This window comes from Artibeus jamaicensis, unplaced genomic scaffold, assembly GCF_021234435.1.
Source record: "Artibeus jamaicensis isolate MK-2021 breed Jamaican fruit bat unplaced genomic scaffold, CSHL_Jam_final contig_1998, whole genome shotgun sequence".
NCBI lineage: Eukaryota > Metazoa > Chordata > Mammalia > Chiroptera > Phyllostomidae > Artibeus > Artibeus jamaicensis.
In genome coordinates, this window is record NW_026521407.1 from 12,335,947 (window position 1) to 12,349,358 (window position 13,412).

Here is a 13,412-nt window from a genome sequence, read left to right on the forward strand (position 1 = left end):
GAGTACCACCCTAGCTGGTGTAGCTCAGTGGATTGAGTGCCAGCCTAAGAACAGAAAGTTTGCTGGTTCGATTCCCAGTCTGGGCACATGCCTGGGTTGCAGGCCAGGTCCCCAGTTGGGGGTATGTGACGGGCAACCAACATCTGTATCTGTCACATATACAAGTGCCACTGAAAACTAGATTGATACTTGACGGCCTTGTTCAGCTGTAACTAATGGAGGAGTATTTCACTGTCAATAAACTATTCACCTGCTGGGTAGTTTCTAAGGATCGAATTCTTTTCTTCTCTATTTGAAAATCATCATTTTCATCTCTGCATACAGATGCTTGTTTCTTGGCAGATAACTTTGCAGCCAATGTAGTTTTTTCAGGAGAATCTTACAGAAGAAATAAAAAAAATAGCACAAATAACTTACACTTAGGCAATTTTTCCAGAAAAAAATTACAATCAAGGTGTAGACTCATTTCTGAAAATAATATATAACCACATATTCAAAAACATGAATTGCTAAACATGTTTAAAAGCACTTCTTTACCATTCTGTTTACTTCAACAAAAATACAGCAAACATTTTAAAAAACATGCTTTCAATAGGCAAGTCCTATTGATTTAATAGGTTTATACTTTTGTAGACCACTCCCAATAATGTGATTTTTTAAAAATACAACTGTAAGCCCTGGTCAGTGTGGCTCAGTTGGTTGGAGTTTCAAACTGAACATTAGTAGATTTGATTCCCCGTCAGGGCAGATACCTATCGTCAGGGCAGATACCTATGCTGCAAGTCTGTTTCCTGTCAGGGTGCTTCTGAGAGGCAACCGATTGATGTTTCTCTCTCACATGGATGTTTCTCACCTTCTCTTTCTCCCTCCCTTCCCCTCCCTCTAAAATCAATAAGCATGTCCTTAGGTGAGAATAAACATATATATACTGTATAAACATATACATGAGCACATATATAAAACAGTAAGATTCAAGAAAATGTTTCATTTTTATAAAAAACTTTCTTTGGTGTCTCAATGTCCATTTCCTACTAAACTTCTCAATCTTCATAGGATTAAAAATATAGTGAAACGTATAATCTACCTTTTAATCTCACAATCCTCAAAAGTCATTCTCAAGGTCATCAGTGATCTCTTAATCACCAAATAATATTATCCCCATTTTATAAATATAAAAACCAGGTTTTATTTTTTAAAGATGTTATTTATTTATTTTTAGAGAGAGGGGAGAAAAGGGAGAAAGACAGGGAGAGAAAATGGATGTGTGTGAGTGATACATCAGTCTCTTGTACACCCCCAACTGGGACATGGCCTGCAATCCAGGCATGTGCCCTGATAGGAAATCGAACTAGGGACCTTTTGGTTCCCAGGCCAGTGCTCAATCTACTGAGCCACACCAGCAAGGGATGAACACTAGGTTTTGAAGAAGTCATATAGCTAGTAAGAGACAGAGCCTAGACGTGACTAACTTCTGTTGTCTGACTCCAAAATCCATAAGCATAACCTATAGGCATAAAGCCAAACATAACACTCAGTCTTCTGGAACATAAACATATTTCCTTTTTCCTTAATGTCTGTAAAAGTGTTAACTATTCCTATACATCAGTTTCTCCCTTTCCCTAAATGTGTTCTTAAAAGTACGTTACTGTCTCTTTGCTCTTCTCTACATATTACTTTAAATTCATTTCACAAGCAAGCATTTATTTTATCAAGTTCATACAATTCCAGACACCATGGAAATACAATGAAAAAGAACAGTTTGCAACCTTAAAAGACTTACAGACTACCAGGGGAGAAAGCCCTATAAGCAAGTCTAATACTGTTTTCAAAAACAAGTTTATCTATATAGACAGAGAAATGAATCTATGCTACACAGTATTGGTTTTTCAAGACTCTTTGGAGGATAATATTCTTATTAAATTGCTTTGAATTTCCAAAATAGGATGAAAGACCTAGAACTTCTTTGATCCACCACTATCTCCCTTCCCCTACAAGCCAGGTTTTTTCCTAAGACTCATAGGAACATAGTTTGAAAGCCACTATATTTCATTCCCACAAATGCCAAGGCACAGAAATAATCCATCAAACACAATGAATAACCAAGGTAACAAGGGAATTCAGAAAGAACATGAAATATCTCCAGAAAATAAACTTAAATACCTGGGAGACTATGATTTAAATGGCAGAGAATTTAAGATTTCAGTTCTGAAAAAACTAACAGGATACAAGAAAACTCAGAAATAAAATCAACAAATAAAAGGAGTATTTTGCCAAAGGGATTTAAACGATAAAAAAAAAAAATCTGAGATAGAACACAATAAATGACATGAAGAGTGAACTAGCAAACTTAGGAAATAGAGCAGACCAGATGGAGGAAAGAATTAGAGACACTGAAGATAGAAATCTAGAAATCAGTCAGGAAAGAGAGAGAGAGAATCAAGAGTGAAAAAAAAAAAAGAAAGAAAGAACTCGATAACGACGATCTGACTTGACTTCCGGTCAAGATAGAGGCATAGGTAGACACACTTCACCTCCTTGTATAACCACAACAAGGTTATACACAACTAACATCAAAACAAGAAATGCCAGAAAACCAAACTGTATGGAAGTCCAAAAACCAAAGATTTAAAGAAGAAATATTTATCCAGATGTGTAGGAGGGACAAGAGACAGGGAGCCGGGATGGAAGGGACGCAGTGTGGTGGCGGTGAGTCAGCAGCAGTGGAGGCCAGCAGAACTCACAGCCCAACATTCATGTGTGGTAGATGGAAATCAGGAGGGGCACCTTGAGAGCAAGAGATCCCAGCCCCAGGCTAGACTGTGCATCCCAGGGTTCCAGTGCTGGGAAAAGAAAACCTCATAACTTCCAGTGAGGGTTATAGTGGTGGAAGAAATGACCAATGTCTCAGGAGAGTCCGTTTAAAAAACACACAAGGCCCTGGCTTATGTGGCTCAGTGGACTGAGCACCAGCCTACGAACCAAAGGGTTGTTGGTTCAATTCCCAGTCAGGGCACATGCCTGGGTTGCCAGCCAGGTCCTTGGTTGGGGGCATATAGGAGGCAGCCACACACTGATGTTTCTCTCCTTCTTTTTCCCTCCCCTCTCCCTGCTCTAAAAATAAATAAATAAATCATCTTTAAAAAAAATAAATAAAGGGCCCGTACCATCCTAGAACATATGCAAACCCACCCACTCTGGGAAGCACCACCAGGGCAACAGCTAGAAGGGTGCCAGTCACATACAAGAAGGAGGTAAAGTGGTTGGACTGGGTTGAGTGCCAAGCGAGCCCCCAGCATCCAGGCAGCCACACTGTCCCCTCCCCGACCCCTCCCTAAAACACAGAGCCACAAAGCAGCGAAGTGGGTAGCCCTGCCCTGGCAAACACCCAAGGCTCCACCTCTTGCAATGTAACAAGGTGTGCTGAGACAAGGAGTCAAGGCAGCTCTACCTACTACACAGAAACAAAACACAGGGCAGCTGCCAATGGAGGAGAAAAAGAAATAAAGAACAGAGCAAAACTCTAGAAAAAGAATGTAACAAAACAGAGATAGCCAACCTATCAGATGCAGGGTTCAAAACACTGGTGATAAGGATGCTCAGAAAACTCACTGAGTACAGCAAACACATAAGAGAAGAAATGAAGGCTACACTAAGTGAAATAAAGAAAAATCTACAGGGAACCAATAGTGAAGGGAAGGAAGCTGGGGTTCAAATCAACAATTTGGAACATAAGGAAGAAATAAACATTCAACCAGAACAGAATGAAGAAATAAGAATTGAAAAAGATAAGGAGAGTATAAGACACTAGGACATCTCCAAGAGTCAACATCCGAATCACAGGTATGTTAGAAGGAGAACAGGAAGAGCAAAATATTGAAAACTTATTCCAAAAAATAAGTTTTCAATTTTGGGGAAGAAAACTTCCCTAATTTGGCAAAGAAAATAGATATACAAGTCCAGGAAGCTCAAAGAGTCCCAAACAAGATGGACGCAAAGATGACCACACCATGAGACATCACAACTAAAATGCCAAAGGTAATTTTTTTAAGATGTTATTTTTTACTTATTTTTAGAGTAAGGAGAAGGGAGGGAGAAAGAAAAGGAGAAAAACATCAATGTGTGGTTGATCCACTGGGGACCTAACCCATAACCCAGGCATGTGCCCCATTTGGGAATTGAACCAGCAACCCTTTGGTTCGCAGGCCAACACTCAGTCCACTGAGCCACACCAGTCAGGGCTAAAGAGAGAATCTTAAAAGCAGCAAGAGAAAAGCAGAGAGTTACCTACAAAGGAGTCCCCAGAAGACTGTCAGCTGACTTCTCAAAAGAAAGTTTATAGGCTAGAATACTTACTAGCAAGAAGTATTCAAAGTGGTGAAAAGGAATGACCTACATCCAATATTACTCTATCCAGCAAAGCTATCATTCAAAATGGAAGGGCAGATAAAGTGCTTCCCAGGCAAAGTAAAGCAAATGAGTTCATCATCACCAAACCATTATTACATGAAATGATAAAGGGACTGATTTCAGAAAACAAAGATCAAAACTATGAACATTAAAATGACAACAAACTCACAACTATCAACGACTAAATCTAAAACACAAAAACAAAAATAAACTAAGCAAACAACTAGAACAGGAATAGAATCAGAAATAATGATCATTTGGAGGTTTATCAGCTGGGAGGGGAAATGGGGAAAAAGGCACAGGGATTAAGAAGCATAATTGGTGGGTACAAAATAGAAAGGGAAAGGTTAAGAATAGTATAGGAAATGGAGAAGCCAAAGAACCTATATGCATGGCCCATTGACATGAACTAAGGAGGGGGGGTGATTGCTGGAGGAAAGGGTGGTACCAGACATTGGGGGGGGGGGGGGGAAATTGAGACAACTGTAATAGCATAATCAATAAAATATACTTTAAAAAAACTACCTAACTCATTACAAAAAAGCAATATAAGAATAATGGATATACCAGAAGAGAAGAGAAGGAGAAGGAGCAGATAGCCTAGTCAAATAATCAGTGAGAAACTCCCAAATCTATGAAAAGAACTGGATCCTCAAATCCAGGAAGCTAACAGAACACCTAATTAACTCAATCCAAAAAGGCCATGCTCCAGCTGGTGTGGCTCAGTGGATTTAGCGCTGGCCTATGAACTGAAACATCGCTGGTTCAATTCCCAATCAGGGCACATGCCTGGGTTGCAGGCCAGTTCCCAGCAGGGGACTCACGAGAGGCAACCATACGTTGATATTTCTCTCCTTCCCTTCCTCTCCAAAGATAAATAAATAAATAAGTCTTTAAAATAAATAAATAAATAAAATATTTCTTTTAAAAAAAGAATAAATGAGGATAATTAGATTTTGTGTTACAATACAAATCAATATGTTTTATAAAATTCTATCATATAATTAGGACTTCCAGCCAAGATGGAGGCATAGGTGGAAACACTGTGCCTCTTCACACATCCACGTTACGAAGTTTTAGTAACAAAAACGCAGCCAAAACACAGAAAATTGAACTATACGGAAGTCCGACAACAACGAACTGTCCAGCCAGACTAGTAAGAGGGGCGGGAGATAGCAACTGGCAGAGCGGGGTCAGGCAGGTAAACTCAGCCAGACCTCAGATAAGGGGCATGGGCAGCGTTTGGCAGATCCCAGGCGTGGGGTTGGGACGGGCAGACCCAGTGAAGGTGCAAGGTGGCTGGCTGACTGCGGTCACACATTCATGAGCAGATAAACCAGCAAAGGACCGAGCAGTGAGACAGACCGTGCAGGTCCTATTGGCGGGAAGCAGCAAAGGGGACCACCATTGCCCCCTTCGACCCCACCCCCACATACAGCATCACAACCCAGCGACCTGGGTGGCCCTACCCTGGCGAACACCTACGACTCTGCCACTCATACCTAACAGGCACAAACAGACCAAAACATGGTTCAAGAAGAACTCAAAGCCTCAGAGCCGATAACTCTAAGCAACCAAGAAATAGCCAACCTATCTATCAGATGCACAGTTCAAAACACTGGTGATCAGGATGCTCACAGAACTGGTCGACTTTAGTCACAAATTAGAGGAACATATGAAGGCTAAACTAAATGAAATGAAGGGAAATGCACAGGAAACCAATAGTGATGGAAAGGAAACTGGGACTCAAATCAAGGGAGTAGAACAGAAGGAAGGAAAAAATGACCAAACAGAAAAATATGAAGAAACAAGAATTCAAAAAAATGAGGAGAGGCTTAGGAACCTTCAGGACATCTTTAAACGCTCTAACATCCGAATTATAGGGGTACCAGAAGGGAAAGAGGAACAGCCATGAGTGGAAAACTTTTTTGAACAAATAATAAAGAAGAACTTCCCCAATCTAGCAAAGGAAATCCAGGAACCTCAGAGAGTCCCAAAGAAGTTGGACCCAAGAAGGAACACACCAAGACACATCATCATTACATTAGCCAAGATTAAAATGAAGGAGAGAATCCTAGAAGCAGCAAGAGATAAGGGGACAGTCACCTACAAAGGATTTCCCATCAGACTGTCAGCTGATTTCTCAAAAGAGACCTTTCAGGCAAGAAAGGGCTGGAAAGAAGTATTCCAAGTCATGAAATCCAAAGACCTACAACTAAGATTGCTCTATCCAGCAAAGCTTTCATTTAGAATGGAAGGACAGATAAAGTGATTCTCAGATAAGATCCAATTCAAGGAGTTCATCATCACCAAGCCCTTATTTTATGAAATGTTAAAGGGACTTATCTAAGAAAAAGCAGATAAAAAAGATGAACAGTGAAAGGACAGCAAACTCACAGTTATTAACAACCACACCTAAAACAAAAGCAAACTAAGAGGACAGCTAGATCAGGAGCATAACCATAGAAATGAAGATCACATGGAAGGTTAGCAACAGGGGAGTGGGAGGAGAAGGGAGAAGAAGGTACAGAAAATAAGTAGCATAGATGGTAGGTAGAAAATAGATAGGGTAAGGGCAAGAATAGTAGGGGAAATGTAGAGTCTAAAGAACTTGAGACACGACACATGGACATAAACTAAAGGGGGGGAATGGTGGGGGGGATGTGCAGGGTGGAGGGGAATGAAGGGGGAATAGGACAATTGTAATGGCATAATCAATAAAATATATTTTTAAAAATCTATCATGTAATTAATAATACTACCTACGAAGAACATCAATTTCTGATTATCATTTTTTCTGCCTTGGTTTCTTCAAAAAATCATTTAAGCTAGCAAAATGTCTGAATAAATTAAAAATGAAGAGAAAAATAAAATAGTCCAAGGATTTCTGATCACTCTCTAAATTATGCAAAAATAATTCTGTAGAAAATATGTAGAAGTTCATAACCAATGATGCTAACCAATATATCTAAATAAGGTCTCATAATAGCACTAAATAAGGCTTCTATTAAGATACCCACAGACCCATGCAAAATGTGAACTACCTCGCCAAGGTGATGAAGTGCCATTTCTTTCAGAAGGGGGTGTACCAGGACTACTGAAATGATGCGAAGCTCCTTGGTTCATGTCATCATTTGTAAAACTCTTTGAATGGCATGTACAACAACAGGGCAGTGGTACTTCAGCTTTTTTACTTAAGCTTTCATCCACTGGCTTTCCTAAAAAAATAAAAGACCCTCTAGTTATAATATTTCTAAATTAAAAACCATCAATCTTTCTGTGCAGGTAGGGTAAGCAGCCACGCCAACTCGCCCAGGATCCGGAGGTATCCCGGGTGCAGGATTTTCTGTGCTGAAACTGAGAAAGCACCTGGCAAATATGGACAATCCGGTCACCCTGTGTGCAGCAACAAATTGGGCAGGAAAAAAACATGTATGCCAGAAACACATAGAGAAGTTTATTATATACATAATTCATACAAATCTAGTAAAAGTAAAGAATTCATTCCCACATTACACTTCTATGTCAAACAGAAACATGTTTCATGATGCTATCAATTCTGATACATGTATCAAAATACATTTTAAGGTCAATATTCAAATTAAATAAATCAGGTAATTTTTAACACTTAAATACTGAATTATAATGTCTATACTGTATGTCTATGTGTTTAATAGATATTTTTAAAGAGCTGAATAATTTACTTTGTTTTCTCTAAAGAGCACTGACATTATTTCCTATCTGTACTACATAAATACTACTAATTTTATTTTCCAGAATCTCTCATTAAAATTTTAAGTTATTAACAGATAATTTCACTTTTTCCCAAAGATTAACATCAGTAAACCAAAAGCTTACAAATATTTGCTTTTTATTTTTAATTATTTAATAGTCTTATCAGCAACACAAACATTTCCTTTTAAAAACATTATACACACATATATATACATACACATGCACAACCATGATTAACTTTAAATTCTGCTAACGCTTTAGTTCAAAGCAATCTAATTATGTAAGTGAAGTGTATTCAATATTGTATTTTAGATTATGTACATTAGACTTTCATAAAAATAAATGTCACTAGGCATTTGTTAGCAAATAAAACAAATGTAATGAAAAATAACATGAATTCATAAAAACAATATTATAACAAATACTTATCTGGCATCCAAACAAGGAGGAAGATCAACTAGAATGTTTTCTTTAGTATATATTCCAGGTGTTAATGTAATGAGAAAGGAATAGATAAGCAAGTATATTAAAGATTTACCAAAAAAAATATGTATGTATTCCTATATGTTATAGCATCATGACAGCCCCATCTCTATGTCTTTTACATAAAAATTACAATTATTTTGATAAAAATAATTTTTTGATAAAAAGTATATTTAGATATACTCTGAACTATCAAATAAAGGACCATATTATGTTCAAAATTGTTTGGGGATTCATTGAACATATTTTGCCATACTGAAACTCTTTTGGAAGATATGTAAACATTTTTATAAAGGAGCATCCTAAGAATACTTAAGAGAATACTTAAGGTAGCTAGAATACAAATGAATCATTCTGAATAAAAAATATTTTATTCTATCTCGTCATGTCCTGGTAGGACACCTGCAAGCAGCAATCCACTACTCACCGCTAAGAGACCGTTGCCATGCTAAAGCAGAACAAAGTAAAGCTAAGCTTTTCCCACTTCCCGTAGGGCTTTCCAGCAAACAATGTTGCTTACTATTTAATCCTCTGACAATCTGTGGATACAAAAACAATAAAAAAAATCAATAAACAGTTCACTTCATTAGGATCTCTCTCCATCAGAAGTACAAATACAACAACCATGAGCAGTAATGTTGCACTCCAGGGAACACAGCAATAGCTGAAGGGAGAACTAGTATTTAGTTAAATCTAGAATTTATTCCTTTATACAGCTTCCTAAAATTATGTTAAACGTAAAAACATTATCAAGCACAAAAGAGATTTTTAAAAAAGCAATCTGTGCTTTAATTATGCAAGCACCATCATTTCTAAAACTAGAGTAGTCCTGGCTGGTGCAGCTCAGTGGATTGAGCGTGGGCTGTGAATCAAAGAGTCCCTAGTCCAATTTTCAGTCAGGGCACATGCCTGGGTTGCAGGCCACGTCCCCAGCAGGGGGTGTGCGAGAGGACACGACACACAGATGTTTCTCTCCCTTTCTCTCTCCCTTCCCCTTTCTAAAGTAAATAAATAAAATCTTAAATACATAAATAAAACTAGAGTACACTAAAATCATTCCTGAAAACTTAACAGTGGACGTTGCTGGTGGGAATATAAATTGTTATAAGCACTTTATACAAAAAGTAACAATTTCTAGCAAAGTTGAAGATACCCAAGTCCAGTCCTATGAATATGCCCAAAACCTTTTCCTCACAGACACAAAGAAACTTGTATGAGAATGTTTCATAGCAGGCCCTGGCCTGGTAGTTCAGTTGATTAGAGCATCATCTCAATACACCAAGGCTGCAGGTTTGATCCCCGGTCAGGGCACAACAATCCACAGGGCTACATCTTATAAACAATGTTAAGCGGGCCTGCGAACCAGACAATCGCGGTTCGATTCCCAGTCAGGGCACATGCCTGGGTTGCAGACCAGTTCCCTGCAGGCCAGTTCCCAGCAGGGGACACACAAAAGGCAACCATACATTGATGTTTCTCTCCCTCTCTCCTTCCCTTCCCCTCTAAAGATAAATAAATAAAATATTTAAAAAAAAAAACAATGTTAAGAAAAAAAAAGTTTTACACTTTACACAGGACAGGTATAATGTCACATCACTGTGCAAAGTTCAAAAACATGTAAAGTAATGCTCTACACTGCTTGTGGATACATACATACATAATAAATGTATTAAAACATTGCTAGGAAAAAAAAGAACAAATTCAGGATGCTAGTAATCTTGTTTCTTGTTAACAAGGTATAAAGTAAATATGGCAAAATATTAAGATATAAAAAAGCTGGAAAGTTGGTTTACTCAAGTTTGTTTCTTAATTTCCTATAAAATTGAAGTATCAAAAAATGATGATGAGAAATAAAGTATTCTATGTGAAAGATAGTAAACGCTTTGCAGAAAGCAGTAATTCCGTAGAGCAGAAGTTCCAAATGAGCTGAGAACACTGTTCAGAATGTTCTCCTTTGCCTCCTAACTAACCATGGACTCAGACAGTTTAGCAGTGGTCAGTATTATTTTTCCAAAGGTTAGATGTTCAGTGAACCCAGCATTTTCCATCCATTTACTATCTGAGAAAATAAAGGTAGTCTCAGACTCGATATATGTTATGAATTACAGGCATATGTATCTTAATAAAGATGTGAAATAACTGCTGAAAACTACTTACAGCATTCATCATAGCAAGCTGTGATGGGTAAGCTTTACAGGGAAAGTTAATCCTCACCCCACCAATTGTATATTCAGACCATGCTGAAGACATCATGCTTTCTTGTTTACTTCAGATTCCTAACTGCAACACAAATGAAAATCAATACTGAAACAGTGCCATCTAAGGAAAACTAGATACCCAACACTAAGACTGAAATCTGGCAATAAAAACTGGAATAAATATCTAAAGCAAATGGAAGTAAAAGAACCGCCCAGTCTCACCAATCACAGGGGTTGAAAGCACGTCTGGGAATCTGACAGATCTGGGTGTGTCTCCCTCCTCCGCCAAAGCTGGGGACCTGGAGTGAAGATCAGAGCTTCTAGATCCCATTGTGACATCGCAGAAGTCACCTTGACAAGGTCTCTTCATTTCTCTAGACTAAGATCCTTCATTTAAAAACTGTTGTAAGGTGGGGAAAACTCTCCAGCATACAGAAGTAGGTGCTCGATAATTCTTTCTTAAAGGTCAGTATGCTACAGGGGAAAGAAGGGCGCTTTGGAGTAAGGCAACCCGAGTTCGAATGCCACTCCGCAAATCTCTCTGAGGCTGTTTCTTCGCCTGTGAAATGGAGATAATACTATCTGCCTGGTGGGGTTTTATGCCAATCGGCCAAGCACTGAGTTCAGAGTAAGGCCATGTACAGAATGCATCTGACACAGAGGAAGTGACCCACTTTAATCTCTGCATCTTCTAAACCACCCTTTCTTAACCTAGGGTCCGCAGACGTCGCTCAGGGACTGGGACCACTTCACAGCGCGTGCAAAGTTTCCGTGCATAACTGCATTTTTCTGGAACAGAAAGTCCATAGAGTTCTCATTCCCAGAAACATAGCCTAAGTAAATAATCGAAAATAGAGAGGGAAATGATACAAAGTTTTATCAACTGAGGGATTGATTATTTGCAATAGTGGGGGAAAAAAGGTAAATTCCATCTGGGGATGAAGATGGAGTTAAAACAGCAATTCCATAAATTATGAAGCCAGTAATAACTTTAACGATGGTTAAAGTGTTCCAAAACAAGTTAATAAGCATTATTTTATCCTATCGTCTAGTTCTAATACTTTGTGATTTTATCTCTGAAGCTCCGAAAAGGAGATCTGGAGGAATCTAACCCCTAGTGACTCAGCTATCACCTAGAAATCAACCCATCCCCCGCCCCAAATGAGGAAGCAAGCCTCTCAAAATGGGGTAGCTGCCCCCAAATATTGAATCAAGAAAGAAAAACCAACAAAATGAAAAATGAAAATAAATCGATCGTCTCCTGCCGCCAAGAGTTAACGCGGAGCCCTGGACTAATCACAGGCCTTTGCCGCAGGCAGGTGAAGACACGATCCCTCCGCCCCAGGTTTTCTTCCTCAAGCTTCGCCCCTCCCTCGGCCAGTGGAGATCTCTGAGGCTCGGGTGGCCCCCACAGCACCGACGGGCCTGTTAGGAAGCTGGCGAAAGCAGAAAGGGTCCTCGTGTCAGGCTTTGCATCCTCCCCACGGGAGACAGACTTGCCTGGTCTGAGGCGAACCGAAGTGACGCTGACCCGGGCTCCGATTCACGCAATCAAAGGAAGCCGGTATCGGCGTGCACACACAGCGGAGCCCTGGCACCAAGGAAAGGTCCCACGCCTCTCTCTTCGTAGCTGGGCTGCTACTCCCCTGGTCAGGTCCCGGGCTTGGGGCCGCTTTATTATTTTATTATTATTTTTTCTCTCCTCTAGTTCTCAGCAGTGTACTCAACAACTCTTCCCGACGAATTCCCGCCTCCCACCCTTCGACTCTCATCACCCAATCGTCAATCGAGCTGAAACAACCAATCACAAGCTAAGGCAAAAAACTCAAGCAACCAATCCTAGCGCGATGTTAGGACAGAAGACTTCTGCGCCCAATGGAAGCCTCGCAGTAAGAATCGACCCAAGGTAATTGGCGGCACCGGAAGATGAACCCGGGAAAAGTGAAGGACTCCTCGCAAAACCTAGGGATTTTATGGAAAAGAGACTTCTCCGTTTGACTTTTTGAAACTGGTGATTTAATCCGTGTGTTAGTTTCTTTGGAAACTCGAAATCTTATTCTTACAGTCTGTAGATAAACGGAGAGGAAACACCTTTTAAGCCTTGCCGGGTTCTTCGCTAAGCATTCTTCAATGCAGTTGGATTCAAATTTCCGAACTTTTAGAGTACCCAGGGTATGGAAAAGAATGTGGCGGGAATTGCTGGACTACTGACTGAATCAAACAGGGTAAAAAGGACCGTTGACAACGGGCTACAGTATCTCAATAATCAAGACTTTCCGAAATGCCGAATTCAACCAGAGAAACGCTTTCGAGATCCCTCTCCAGCACCAGATCACTCCTCCTAAAAATGATTCTTCTTTGCAAAAAGACACTTCAGTTTCCTCAAAGGTAGGCGATTAATCATAAATTAAATGATTAATTTATGAAATAAATTATTAAATAAATTTTTAACTCTGTAAAGTCAAAACTTGGCTCATATAGTAGTGTACCAAAAAAGGAAAACGTGAGTTTCTCAAATTCGAGAAAGTACTTTATGGAGACAGGTTTTCTGCAGGAAAGAGCAGGAAAGTCAATTTGTCTGTCTCACCT

At 39.4% G+C, this 13,412-nt stretch overlaps 1 protein-coding gene across 1 annotated transcript in view; it reads right to left on the minus strand.

Annotated features, from left to right (window-relative positions):
- BRIP1 (BRCA1 interacting helicase 1) overlaps positions 1-12,567 on the minus strand; it is a 115,183-nt gene extending 102,616 nt beyond the window's left edge. The window contains exons 1-5 of the mRNA XM_037163755.2: positions 12,324-12,567; positions 10,783-10,905; positions 9,053-9,164; positions 7,452-7,625; positions 251-378 (exon numbers count right to left, since the gene is read on the minus strand). Coding sequence (XP_037019650.2) covers positions 251-378; positions 7,452-7,625; positions 9,053-9,164; positions 10,783-10,878 — 510 coding nt within the window. The 5' untranslated portion in view covers positions 10,879-10,905; positions 12,324-12,567. The remainder of the gene's footprint in view (positions 1-250; positions 379-7,451; positions 7,626-9,052; positions 9,165-10,782; positions 10,906-12,323) is intronic.
- Between the last annotated feature and the right edge of the window lie 845 nt (positions 12,568-13,412).